This window comes from Carcharodon carcharias, chromosome 3 (genome assembly GCF_017639515.1).
Source record: "Carcharodon carcharias isolate sCarCar2 chromosome 3, sCarCar2.pri, whole genome shotgun sequence".
Lineage (NCBI taxonomy): Eukaryota > Metazoa > Chordata > Chondrichthyes > Lamniformes > Lamnidae > Carcharodon > Carcharodon carcharias.
The window spans coordinates 155,357,126-155,371,591 of record NC_054469.1 but is presented as its reverse complement, the minus strand read 5'-3'; the positions used below and the strand labels follow the sequence as shown (position 1 = coordinate 155,371,591).

General features: G+C 42.6%; 1 protein-coding gene across 1 annotated transcript in view; it reads right to left on the bottom strand.

Moving 5' to 3' along the window:
* Nucleotides 1–14,466, bottom strand: part of nek10 (NIMA-related kinase 10) — a 351,428-nt gene that overhangs the window by 320,504 nt on the left and 16,458 nt on the right. Inside the window, exon 2 of the mRNA XM_041183993.1 lies at nucleotides 3,562–3,646. Within this exon, the coding sequence (XP_041039927.1) occupies nucleotides 3,562–3,582 (21 nt within the window). The 5' untranslated portion in view covers nucleotides 3,583–3,646. The remainder of the gene's footprint in view (nucleotides 1–3,561; nucleotides 3,647–14,466) is intronic.

Genomic DNA, 14,466 nt, shown 5'->3' with positions numbered 1-14,466 from the left:
AGTAAAAATAGGAAAGAGGTGAAATATAAGCTGGTTTTAGGCGGTGGGGTGGTGGGGGTGGGACAGGTCGAGCTGGATAGAGGGCCAGTGATAGGTGGAGATAGCCAAAAGATGTCCTAGGCAAAAGGACAAAGAGGTGTTGAAGGTGGTGATATTTTCTAAGGAATGTGCTAATTAAGGATAGAAAGCAAGACAAGCAAGGTACAGATAGCTCTAGTGGGGGTGGGGTGAAGGTATCGAAATAGGCTAAAGGGTAGAGATAAAACAATGCATGAAACTACATTTAAAAATAATAGAAATAGGTGGGAAAAGAAAAATCTATATAAATTATTGGAAAAAAAGGGGGGGGATCGGAAAGGGGGTAGGGATGGAGGAGAGAGCTCGTGATCTAAAATTGTTGAACTCAATATTCAGTCCAGAAGGCTGTAAAGTGCTTAGTCGGAAGATGAGGTGCTGTTCCTCCAGTTTGCGTTGAGCTTCACTGGAACAATGCAGCAGGCCAAGGACAGACATGTGAGCATGAGAGCAGGGTGGAGTGTTGAAGTAGCAAGCGACAGAGAGGTCTGGGTCATGCTTGCGGACAGACCAAAGGTGTTCTGCAAAGTGGTCATCCAGTCTGCGTTTGATCTGTCCAATGTAGAGGAAACCGCATTGGGAGCAATGAATGTAGTTGACTAAATTGAGGGAAGTGCAAGTGAAATGCTGCTTCAGTTGAAAGGAGTGTTTGGACCTTGGACGGTGAGGAGAGGGGAAGCAAAGGGGCAGGTGTTGCACCTTCTGCGGTTGCATGGGAAGGTGTCGTGCCACCCGTCCAAGGGTCCAAACACTCCTTTCAAGTGAAGCAGCATTTCACTTGCACTTCCCTCAATTTAGTCTACTGCATTCATTGCTCCCAATGTGGTTTCCTCTACATTGGACAGACCAAACGCAGACTAGGTGACCGCTTTGCAGAACACCTTCGGTCTGTCCGCAAGCATGACCCAAACCTCCCTGTCGCTTGCCATTTCAACACACCACCCTGTTCTCACACCCACATATCTGTCCTTGGCCTGCTGCATTGTTCCAGTGAAGCTCAACGCAAACAGGAGGAACAGCACCTCATCTTCCGACTAGGCACTTTACAGCCTTCCGGACTGAATATTAAGTTCAACAATTTTAGATCATGAACTCGCTCCTCCATCCCCACCCACTTTCCGATCCCCCGTTTTTTACTTCCAATTATTTATATAGATTTTTCTTTTCCCACCTATTTCCATTATTTTTAAATGTATTTTCATCCATTGTTTTATCTCTACCTTTTAGCCTATTTCGATATCTTCCCTTCCCTCGACCCCACCCCCACTAGGGCTATCTGTACTTTGCTTGTCTTGCTTTCTACACTTAATTAGCACATTCCTTAGTTAATATCACCACCTTCAACACCTCTTTGTCCTTTTGTCTAGGACATCTTTTGGCTATCTCCACTTATCACTGGCCCTCTATCCAGCTCTACCTGTTCCACACCCCCGCTCCTTAAACCAGCTTATATTTCACCTCTTTTCTAATTTTACTTAGTTCTGTTGAAGAGTCATATGGACTCGAAACGTTAACTGTATTCCTCTCTGCAGATGCTGCCAGACCTGCTGAGTTTCTCCAGGTATTTTTATTTTTGCTTTGGATTTCCAGCATCCGCAGTTTTTTGCTTTTATTTTAAAGGAAAAACAAACCTTTATCTTCTTACCATGCCTCCTTTGTAATATGTGGGGACCTTCCCTAGATGACCCTTGTCTATACTAACAAACATGATCCTGTTGAGCGGATTGATGGCAAACTGGGTGTAATTTTCAGAGCAGGCTCACTTGCAAATTTGGCTCTCAATGTAATGAGGCATGTTTAAGAGCTTACTCTTAAATTCTGCTTAAGCCCACTTTGAGCACTATCATGAATTGAATGTGATGATGTGAGCTGCAAAATCCCAACAGAATACATTCTACCCAAAACTGCAATTCCAATTTAGCAGGTGTTCACCAAGATGAACTTCTTGGTGTGATTGCACACTAACTGCTTCAACAGAGTGGAAACCCTTTCAGTAGTAGCATTCCACCTGTTGACATGCAGGGACTGCAGAGCCACATGCATGCAGTTGATGGTGCATAAAGTCCACTATTTTAGTAAATGAATGTGCTCTTTCATCCTGATGTTCCTTTCTCACGGAAAAGAGGATGAAGTATCCTTTCCTCGCTTACAGTACCTTCTGTGATCTCCCTGTGTCTATGAACAGCAAACTGAGAATTTGTTCACACTTGGAAGGATGCAATGGCATAGAATCTTAGGGTGATGGTAACTTCCACAGCCACTGAAAGGAACATCCTCACACTGGTATGAGGCTCCAGGTTGGTGACAACCTCCTTTGTGAAGCGTAGCCTCCTCAGGCCCTGTTCCTGGCTCATGACTAAGTAGAAGAGGTGCTTCCAGAACACACTTTGAGACCAGGACTTGTTATGGAGAGCCCTCCTCTTCCCTCTTTGCAGAGCTTCTCCTCTCTGCCTCCACCTTTCCTTGTCCTGCCCATATTGCAGGCCAAGTGATACTGCAGCAATTGCCCTATAACTGTATAAGACATTGGTCTTTCCTTCTTTACTGTAGTCAACAAAATGTCCAAATTGCTCTAGCAACTCAGTACAGTACTTCCACAAGCTTTGCCTTAGCAAATGTAAGTCAAATATACTTCAACTGTAACTGCTGAGTGTTCTTTTAAACAGCCGCAGAGCAGGAATCATCTTGTTTCAGAAAACTTGCTGTTTCAGGAGTGATTAACAAAGATGCTGCCTGCACGTGCATTGAAAATATTCAGTATCCTGGGCATTGCGTTAGGCCCATCAGGGTCACTGATCTCAGGATGGCGCACCCTAGTGTACCTGCAACATTCCACTTCAGTGATGCCACGTAGGAAATGGGGAACGACGCATTGTATGCAAGGAAATCTGAGGCATGCTTTAGCAGCACTATACTACTGAATTTCACGTCAAATAAAACTCATTAACAGGGTTTTCCTGAGTCAGTCCCCAGCAACACTGCTTTATAAGGGAATTAGCTCCATTTTCCTTCCATTAACTTAGGTGGGTTTCTTTTCACGAGTTTGCTCTGAACCGCTCATTTTTATTTAGGAATGGTAAAAATACATGCAAACATTTGAATTAGGAGTAGGAATAGGCCATGGGTCCTTCAAGCCTGTTCCACCATTCAATAAGATCATGACTGATCTGATTGCAACGTAAAATAAGTGAAACAAAAGCAACCAGAGGAAATCTTTACCAAAAAGATTTTACCAAAAACTTTTTTAAAGTAAAGACAAATTTTGATGGCACACCAAACCACCTTCCAGTCAGTGGAAATGTCAGCAGCAGTCAGAGGCCAGTAATTAGCACACTGTAACGACTGATAACAAATAAAGCGATTCACTTCAAATTACTAACGCAACATTACAACAATGGCAAGAAGTCTTCATATAATTTACATAAATCTACAAAGCAGACAAATTAAGTGAATGATAGGTAAATGACCATTGCTTATTTAACAAACCTGATAAAATGGATCCCTCATTATTAATCTCAGACAGATTAGCACCCGGAGAAAATTAGCAGGTGGAACTCTGACCACCCATTCTCTGTAACAGAAAAGATACCATAATAAATTGCAAATTCAACTGTAGGTGTTATTAGCAAGTTGTTTTCTTTATAAATTATTTATCAGGGCATAACAGACAACTAACTATCTGCCAAAAATATCAAGCTTTCTATTTCCCGACTGCATAGTTTATGAAACTCCAAAGCAGATTTCACACAACATATGACAGTAATTCATACTTGCTCTGTCAATCAATCTATAATAAATATTGTTCTTAACCCATGGTAACACTCAGTTGTTGTCTCACTGGACTGCTTTGATTGATAAATATAAGGGGTGCATCTGTTGCTGGGTTTTGTTTGTATTTGCCCAGCACACACAGCAGCATGGAGCACTGGAGCACATACGGATACCAACTGATTGGTGGTGGCAACGGGCTTGGTGGCGAACAAAAAAAAAGCAGAATATAAGGGGAGCCCTGGCTAGAGAGATTGTTTCTGTGAGGGATGGGATGAGATTGATGAAAAGGATGGGGATGGGAAAGGGGATGATGTGGGATGGGGATGGAAGGGATGGGATGGGAGTAGCATGAGAAGGAGTGAATGACATTGTGGAGTTGGTTAATTACGGCAAAATGGCACAGACAATTATTTCATACATATTATTTTTCGAAAGCAAATTTTTGTGCTAAGAAATAAAGAATCTGCTTTGCACAACAGGTCTCAGGTCAAGACACCTTGCAACTTCACTCATTCCTCTCTCCATTGGCAGTTCACATACTCATCTGAGCAAACATCACTCACAATGACCCTCAGCCTGCTGTCCTTTTGCATGCATGCCTCACAGTCACCATGCACAAGTGTTGCCCTTCACTCCTCTGAACACAAGCCATTCATGACACTCCCACCTCCCTGCTTTCTCTCCTTGCTGAAGAAAATATACGTTGGCAAGAGTTAGAGACAAAGGATTATGGGAGATTGGAAGTACACAATGAGGCCCAAGTGCTAAGTTGGGAATTTGGTACAGGTGGGAATTCGATGCAGAGGGGGTAGTAGTAATTTTTTTAAACCCTTTTTCAGCTTCTGCAGCTGGTGAGTATTTTTTTTGTCTCCAAGCCAGGAGACTTCCTGTTACTTTAGCTGTGTAGAATAATAATTGAATAATTAAATAAATAAGATTAGATAGACATGGCAAGACTGGTGGTGTGCTGTGACTGTAACATGTGGGAATCAGTGGAATATTGGATTGCTGTCCAGGCAACCATATCTGTGGTAAGTTTTGTGGTTTGAGCAACTTCAACTCAGACTTTGCTCAGCTGGAGTCTGAGTTGCAGGTATTGCAGAGTATCAGGGAAGGGGAGAGTTAGCAGGATACTCTTTCAGGAGGCAATTACACCCCCTTAGGCCAAGTAAAATTTTAGAGTTGGTTAATGGTCAGGGACAGGAGGTTGTGACTTAGTCAGGCAGAAATGGGAATCCAGCAAATAATGATGGAGGAGTCTCAGCCCTTGACTTTGACCAATAGGAGGTACGAAGTGCTTGGTACCTGTCTGGACAAGAAGGGCTGCAAGTGGATGAACTAACTGACCACAGCAGCATGGTGCAGGATGCCATTCAAGTCAGGGGAGAGAATAGGAACATGTTAGTGATAGGGAACAATTTAATCAATGAGTAGGCACTGTTCTCTGCAGCTGCGACTAGGAATTCTGAAGGTTTTGTTGCCTGCCCATGCCAGGGTTAGGAAATCTCTTCACAGGAGGAGGCAAACTTGGAGTGTGAAGGGAATATTAAGTTGTCATAGTTCATGTAGTAACCAGTGACATGGTTAGAGCTAAGAATGATGTTCTGTTGAGAAGGTTTGAAGAGTTAGGGTCCAAGTTCAAATGCAGAATATCAATGATAATCATCTTTGGATTGTTACCTGAGCCATGTGACAATTGGCATTGAGCCAAGCAGAATAAAGAATTAAATACACGGAAGAATGGCATAGGAAGAAGGGATTTTGATTCATGGGGCACTAGCACCAGTACTCAGGAAAGAGAGAACTGTACTGTTGGGATGGCATTTATTTAAGCTGGGCTGGGACCAGTGTCCTGACGAATTGTACAACTAAGATTGTGAATAGAGCTGTAAGCTAACAGAGGGGAACAGGAAGGAGGTGGGGAGAGGTGCTGTGGGAGAGGGTGCAGGTGAAGGGAGATTTAAAAATTCAAAGAGAAAAGTTGAGGCAACAGAACATGGTGATACAGATAAATACTAGTGTGGGCCAGGAAGGGGCAGAGAGTTTAATAATAATTGCACATCAGCGAGCAAGATCCATGCAGAGAATGGTAATTTTTAAAAATGAAATTAATGGCTCTTTATCTGAAAGCAAGAGGTATTCACAATAAGATAGATGAACTAGTGACACAAACAGAGATAAATGTTTAGATCAAATCGCCATTACAAAGACATGTTACATGGTGACATGATTCTGTTATTTTTGCCATGTGCCAGCCTGAATCTTTTTTTTCATGTTTTTTTTCTTTTGAATAGAGCTGTTATTATTCTGCCAATCATACTTATTCTGGACAAATGCTATTTTTCCTTACAACAACCATTACTACTCCCCTTGTTTTTTGTTCCATGATATCTGTGTCATTAATCTCTCCCATTCTCTACCTTATCCAGACCTTCCCTTTTGTTCTTCCTCCCCCACCCTCCTTTCAACAGCATAAAACCCATCACATCTCTACCCTCCTCAAAACGTTAACTCTGTTTCTATCTTCACAGATGCTGCTGAGTGTTTCCAACAATTTCTGTCTTCGCTTCAGATTTCCAACAGGATTTTGCCTTTATTTTAGCTGGTTAGGTGAAGTTTCTTCCAGGTAATTGGCAATCACCTCTCAAACATTGATACTTCTCTCTTACTGAAGGAGTGCTTTGCAAGACTGCCTCTCAGGTTGGCCATTTCTGCAGCTCTTCAGTGCAACTGATCAAAGCCTTCACAGTTTGTCAGGTACTAGGCAGTCCCTCCCACTAGGCTCTTAGTTTTCTTAACTGTTATATCGATGACACAGCATGGAACTGCTTCCCTGCTGGGAAAGAGGTAAAATCACTCTTGACTGCCTTCTTAACCACATTAATTGCTTTCCTGCTCAGCCCTGGGGATCACTGAATTCTTCACCAACCCAGCCCTGGGAAAAGTAACTGCAAGTGGGAACATGCCAGCAAAAAGACCCGATGTATCTTTCTCTAATTTTCCTGACCACCTCAGTGCCTTCAAAACTGCCTTCTAGGGCCCTGAGAAAAATCCCCCCATAATGTCAGAAATTGATTTTGGTACTCAAAATCCAAGTCTCACTATTATGAAGGAAATGCTGAGAGACCTTCATGCAGGCCATCTTGGTATAACAGGAGCAGATGAAAAGATTCTACACACTCCAACAAAAATGTATTGGATTACTATGGTGAAAGTGGAAAGAATTGAAGCAAAGATTCAGAACTGATATAGGTGTCTGTTGGATTCAAGATGACAGACCCACAGTCTACATGGCCTGGATTGGAATGACAGAAGTTAAGCTTAGCTTTTGGCCTTTGAATGGTGTGAAGCCAAAAAAGTAGCCAAAAAAATAGTGGGCAAGGATTGTGACTCCTTTTTTGGCAGGGAATGCAAAAATGGCAATCTTTTGAGGCAGAGAATTCCAAAGCTGCAAAACCCTCTGAAAGAAAAAAATTCTCCTCATCTCTGTCCAAAAAGGGCAACCCCTAATTTTAAAACAATGTCCCTAGTTCTGGACTCACCCACAAGAGGAAACATTGTTTCGACGTCCATTTTGTTCAGGATCTTGTATACTTTAATCAAGTCACCCCTCACTCTTCTAAACTCCAATGGAAACAAGCTCAGTCTGTCCAATCTTTACTCATAAGACAGCCCACTCATTCCAGGTATCAATCTAGTAAACTCCTTTGAACCGCCTCCAATGCATTTACATCCTTTCTTAAATAAGGAGATGAAAACTGCACACAGTATTCGAGATGTGGCCTCCCCAATGCCCTGTATAACAAGCATAACATCCTTACTTTTATGTTCAATCCCTCTCATTATAATGGATAGCATTCCATTTGCCTTCTTAATTACTTGCTGTACCTGCATACTAACTTCTTGTGACTCATGTACTAGAATACCTAGGTCCCTCTGCACCTCAGAATTATGCAGCCGTTCTCCATTTAAGTATTACTCTGTGCTTTTTTGTTCTTCCTGCCAAAGTGAACTTCTCATTTTCCCACATTAAATTACATGTGCCAGATCCTTGCCCACTCACTCAACCTCCTCATGTCCTCTTCACAACATACTTTCTTACCTACCTTTGTGTCATCTGCAAATTTAGCTACCATGTCTTCACTCTCCTCATCTAAGTCATTGATGTAAATCGTAAAAAGTTGAGGCCCTAGTACAGAACCCTGTGGGATGCCACATGTCACACGCCAATCAGAAAAAGACTCATTTATGCATATTCTCTGTTTTCTGCCAGCCAGCCAATCTTCTATGCATACTAACATGTTAACTACTGCACCATGTGCTTTTATTTTCCATAATAATCTTTGATGTGGCACCTTATCAAATGCCTTCTGGAAATCCAAGTACAGTGCATCTACAGGCTCCCCTTTATCTACTGTGCATGTTATTCCTTAACAAACTCCACTAAATTGGTTAAACATGACTTTCCTTTTACAAAACCATGCTGACTCTTCCCAATTGCCTTGAGTTCTTCTAAGTGCCCAGCTATATCCTCCTTAATGATTGATTCTAATAACTTCCCCATGACAGATGTCAAGCTAACTGGCCTATAGTTTCCTGTTTTCTGCCTCCCTCCCTTCTTGAATATAGGGGTTATATTTGCTACTTTCCAATCTGATGGAACCTTTCCAGAATCTAACAAATTTGAAAATTAACACCAGCTCATTGACTACCTCATTAGCCACCTCTTTTAAGACCCTAGAATGTAGTCCATTGGGAACTGCACACTTGCCAGCCTGCACCTCCATCAATTTGCTTAATACTGTTCTCCTAGTGATTTCAATTTCAACAAGTTCCTTTCTCTCATTCACCTCCTGATTTACAGCTATTGCTGGAATGTTTTTTGTATCCTCTATAGTGGACACAGAAGCAAAATATTTGTTCATTTCTTCCACCATTTCCTTATTAACTACTATTAACTTCCCAATGTCACTCTCTAGAGGACCAACACTCACTTTACTTACATATTTTTTTCCTTTTTAAGTACCTGTACTCTTGCTATCTATTTTTATATTTCTGGCTAGCTTTCTCTCATACTCTAATCTCTTTCTCCTAATTAACCTTCTAGTCATTCTCTGCCATTCTTTAAATTCTGTCCAATCATCTGCCCTGCCACTCATCTTTGTGGAGTTGTAAGCTTTTTCTTTCAGTTTGATGCTTTCCTTAACATCTCTAGTTAACCATGGATGGTGGGTCCCCCTTTTAGAAGTTTTCTTTATAGTACAAGTAAGATATATTTGTATTTGTGGGTGTTAGGAGTGAGTTTTAGCTTTTAGTTTAAGTTTAATTTGTATTTCTGTATTTGTGTTTTTAAAAAAGGGGGGAACTTGCATTTTGGTTTCACTTTAAAAGATGCCTGCATTCAAATAAGGTTTTATGATTCAAAGGGAAGTTAAAACAAACACAAGGTAGAAAAAAAACTGTGTTGTTGCCTAGCAACAGGAGGCCCACACAGAGACAGAGAGAAACAGAAAGCAATTTTAGTTCAGTTGAAGCCAGGATCCACGAGAGGCTGGACACAGCAGAAGGAATTGCAGAGAGAGCAGATTTCCCATTAGAACAGGAGAAGATCCCAGAAACCAGGGAATAGGTCCGAAGGGAAAAAAAAATCCCAAGAAGACCTTCTGGTTGAAGGAAGAGTGGGAGTCTGGGAAAGGTCCTGTTCAGTGGAAGTGAAAGTAAAGAGCAAAGAGGAAGGCTCTAAGCTTAAAGTGAGGAAGCTGCAGAACACAGACTTAAAGCAAAATAGGTTTGCAAGAAGCCAGAAGATCCAAGAACACAGCGAAGGTCTGTAACTCTTTACAATGTTCGAATATTTTAATACTGTAATGTATCTAGTCTTGTTTATACTCAATAAAATATAAAATCACTGTTTTAATATGAGCCATCGCAGCATCCTCCAGTGGTCCCCAGCATCACAGATGCCAGTCTTAAGCCAATTCGATTCACTTTGTGATAACAAGAAACAGCTGAAGGCGCTGGAGACTGCAAAGGCAATGGGCCCTGACAATATTTCGGCAAAAGTACTGAAGACTTGTGCTTCAGAACTTGCTGTGTCCCTAGCCAAGCTGTTCCAGTACAGCTGCAACACAAGCATCTGCCTGGAAATGTAGAAAATTGCCCAGGTATGTCCTGTACACAAAAAGCAGAACAAATACAACCCATCCAATTAGTGCCCCATCAGTCTACTCCCAATCATCAGTAAAGTGATGTAAGGGGTCATCAATAGTGCGCTCAAGCAGCACTTGCTTAGCATAAGCCTGCTCACTGATGCTCAACTTGGGTTCCTTCATGGCCACTCAGCTTCTGACCTCATTACAGCCTTAGTTCAAGCATGGACAAAAGAGCTGAACTAAAGAGGTGAGGTGACAATGACTACCCTTGACATCAAGGAAGCATTTGATCAAGTATGGCATCAAGAAGCCCTAGCAAAACTGGATCAATGGGAATCAGGGGGAAAACTCTCCGCTGGTTGGAGTCATACCTAGCACAAAGGAAGATGGTTGTAGTTGTTGGAGGTCAGTCATCTCAGTTCCAGGATATCACTGCACAAGTTCTTAGAGTAATGTCCTAGGCTCAACCATCTTCAGCTGCTTCATCAATGACCTTCCTTCCATCATAAGGTCAGAAGTAGGGATGTTTGCTGATGATTGCAAGATGTTCAGATTCGTGACTTCATGACTTGTCAAATACTGAACCAGTCCATGTTCAAATGCAGCACGATCTGGTCAATATCCAGGCTTGGGCTGACAAGTGGAAAGTAACATTTGCACCACACAGACACACACACATACTACCACCACCCCCACCCCACACAGACATAGACCCCCCCTAAAAGTCCAATTTAAAAATAATTGCTGTATGTGCGTGTGTCTGTGTCTGTGTCTGTGGCGGGGGGGGGGGGGGGGGGGGGTGGGGTGGGGGGCGGTGATATGGCAATGTGTCAGGCAATGACCATCTCCAACGAGAGAGAATCTAACCATTGATCCTTGGCATTCAACAGCCACTATCAACATTCTGGGGATTACCATTGACCAGAAACTTAACTGGACTAGCCATATAAATACTGTGGCTACAAGAACAGGTCAGAGGCTAGGAAACCTGTGGTGGCTTTCCACAGGGATCATTCCCTCCTGGACACGCTGGTCCACTCCTCCATCACCCCCTACACCTCGACGCCCTCAATTTAGTCTACTGCATTCACTGCTCCCAATGCGGTTTCCTCTACATTGGAGAGACCAAACACTGACTGGGTGACCGCTTTGCGGAACACCTTCGGTCTGTCCGCAAGCATGTCCCAAACCTCCCTGTTGCTTGCCATTTCAACACACCACCCTGCTCTCATGCCCACATGTCCATCCTTGGTCTGCTGCAATGTTCCAGTGAAGCTCAACGCAAGCTGGAGGAACAGCACCTCGTCTTTCGACTTGGCACTTTACAGCCTTCTGGACTTAAAATTGAGTTCAACAATTTCAGATCATGAACTCTCTCCTCCATCCCCACTTCCTTTCTGATCCCCCTTTTTCCTATAATTTATAATTTTTTTACATATATATATTTCTTTTCCCACCTCTTTTTAAATTCATTTCAATCTATTGTTTTATCTCCACCTTTTAGCCCATTTCGATCCCTTTTCCCCTTCCCCCCACCCCACCCCCACTAGGGCCATCTGCCACTAGCTTGTCCTGCTTGCTACCCTTAATGTCCCATTAGCATATTCCTTAGATAATATTACCACCATCAACACCCCTTTGTCCTTTTGTCTATGACATCTTGACAATCTCTTCTATGCTTTCACCTATCACTAGCCCCCTATCAAGCTCTACCTGTCCCACCCCACTCTACCAGCTTATGCTTCACCCCATTTCTTTATTTCCTTAGTTCTGTCGAAGGGTCATATGGACTCAAAACGTCAACTGTATTCCTCTCTGCAGATGCTGTCAGACCTGCTGAGTTTTTCCAGGTATTTTTGTTTTTGTGCGAGTAACTCACTTCCAGACTCTCTCGAGCCTGTCCACCAGCCACAGGGCACAAGTCAGGAGTGTGATGGAATGCTCTCCGCTTGCCTGGATGAGTGCAGCTCCAACAACACTGAAGTAGGTTGACACCAACCAGGACAAAGCAGCCTGATTGATTGGTAACCCATCCACAATAATCCACTCCTTCCACCACTGTCATGGAGATATTAATGTATATAATGTTATTGGAAATTATTTTTAAATTGTACTTGCAGTGGGGTCTATATCTGTGTGGGGGAGGGGCAGGGAGGTACTGGTATGTGTATGTGTGTGTGTCTGTGTCTGTGTGTGTGAATTGGATTAAAGTCAGATAGTCTGGGTGCTTTGATGTGTAGCAGTTTTGAGATGTTAATTGGGTGAACAGTAAGGAGAACAGTCAGGTAAACAGTACATTTCCATTTGTTGAATAAACCATTCAAAAGAAGGGAGTAAAATCTTGCACCTAGCTCGGAGACACTAATTTACTAATCAAATTGGTGCTATGAAAGGGGTTTTATTGATAGAAGAGGTGGAATTCAAAGACTAGGGATAACCATGAGAATTTACATTCAAAGGGAAAGTTAGGTATAAAGAAAGGATTTTTGTATGTGCAGGTCAAAGGCATATAAAATCTAAGCAGCTTGTAGGCCCGACAACTGTCTGCAAAGGAAACAAATTGAAAGGAACCTCATTTTGAATTCATAAGATAAAACATTAGCTTTGATTGGTGCCTGTTTAAAGTCTAGGGCCAACACTCTCCCCCCGTCGGGGGGCAAGTGCAGGAGTGGGTGTGGGCAGGCGTGCATCCAATCAGCACCACTGTTTGGGGGTGTGCCACCATTTTATGTGGGCGGGCCAATTATGGCTATGCACTCCCTGTGCGGGCGGGGGGGATTCCTTCAGGCGGGAGTGCGCTCTTTTGTGCATGGGTGCAAAAGGGCACACAGATCTCCCTGAGGCAAAGTGCTGCCTCAGGGAGATCAGCTCCGATGTAAAAATTGAATTTCAGATAATTAAAAATTTTCCCTGCCATGTCCCCTCATGTGACACTGTCACATGAGTTGGGACATATCCATAACTTTTATTGAAACATTTGTTAAAAGTTAAAAAACCCTCGTGAAACCTCATCCCGCCCATGGATAAGGTCTCATGCCTTTTCTGAGGCCAGCCTGGGCTCTCGGCCTGTCCGCCAACCTTAAGGTTGGACGGGCAGATAAATCAATCAGGTTAATGAGTTTTTAACGGTCTTAATAGGCCATTGACCGTTGCGCGTCCGCTGAACTGAAAATCTAAATGATGTGGGGCGATGTCGGGATGCACACCCAACGTATCTCCACATCATTTTACGCGTCGACAAGCGGGCCCCACCCCAGCTCACTGACCAGAAGAACCTGTCCTGTGGGTTGTTGTTGCCTTGGTGAAGATTTACCTGGGAGTGATTGATTTGGGGACTTGTTTAAATGTTATCGTGGTAGTAATTTGTAGACATGTGTATGTGTTTAATTCCATGTTACATTAATAAATGTTTAACTTAACGTATATAAAAATACCTCTTGAAGCTTGGTGGTTTTATTTCTGAATTCAGACCTGCATCTCAAACATACTAATTGAAAATATAGGTTATGACAGTTGTTCAAGTTTCCCTCTGGGATTTAAAGAACTCAGCCTTTACAAACCATTGTGTCATAACAATTGGGGGTTCTTGGCGGGATAAAATTTGTAATTCCTTGATTGGTTTGGAATTGGTGAATCTGAGCATGGGTGGGTTTTACCGGAAATTTGTACCAAAATTTAGCCACATGGCTGCTCCACTAGCTGAACTATAAAAAAAGAACAAGAAGTTTCAATGAACACTGGAGTGTCAGAAGACATTTAATAATTTGAAAACTGTATTAACTACAGTAGCAGTTGTGGCAGTACCCAATTATGCCAAGCTATTTAAGTTGGCCGTTGATGCCAGTGATATAGGCATTGGGACTGTAATGTTACAACGAGATTAAAAAGCCGACAGGGTATTTTTTACAGAAGCTGAATGTGCAACAAAGAAGGTATTCAACGATCGAAAAAGAGACCTTGGGTTTGGTGTTAGGGTTGCAGCAATTTGAAATTTATGTTGCAATCAATGCATCAGAAACAATTGTTTATACAGATCATAATCCTTTGAAGTTTTTGGACAAATATCGAGACAAAAGTGGAAGGGTAGAATTTTCTGCCTACTGGGCGGGCGGGCTCGACCCAATCTCTGGCGGGCAGGGAGACGATCCCCGCCGGAGAAGTCGGCCCCACAATTATTTTGTACTTCCTCTGCAGGCAGGGAGTGGGGGGGGGGGGTATTCCCCAAAAGTGAAAGTGCGCTCTTTCATGCATTCACACGAAAGAGTGCACATCTCCCTGAGGCTAAGTGCTGTCTCAGGGAGATCGCTTACACTTTTAAAAAGATTAAAAATGGAAAAAAAAAAATTCCCTAACACGTCCCCCTCATGTGACAATGTCACATGAGATGGGACATGTTCATAAATTACAGTAAAACTTTATTAAACTTTTTAGAACCCTGCATGAAACCTCATCCCGCCGGTGGATGAGG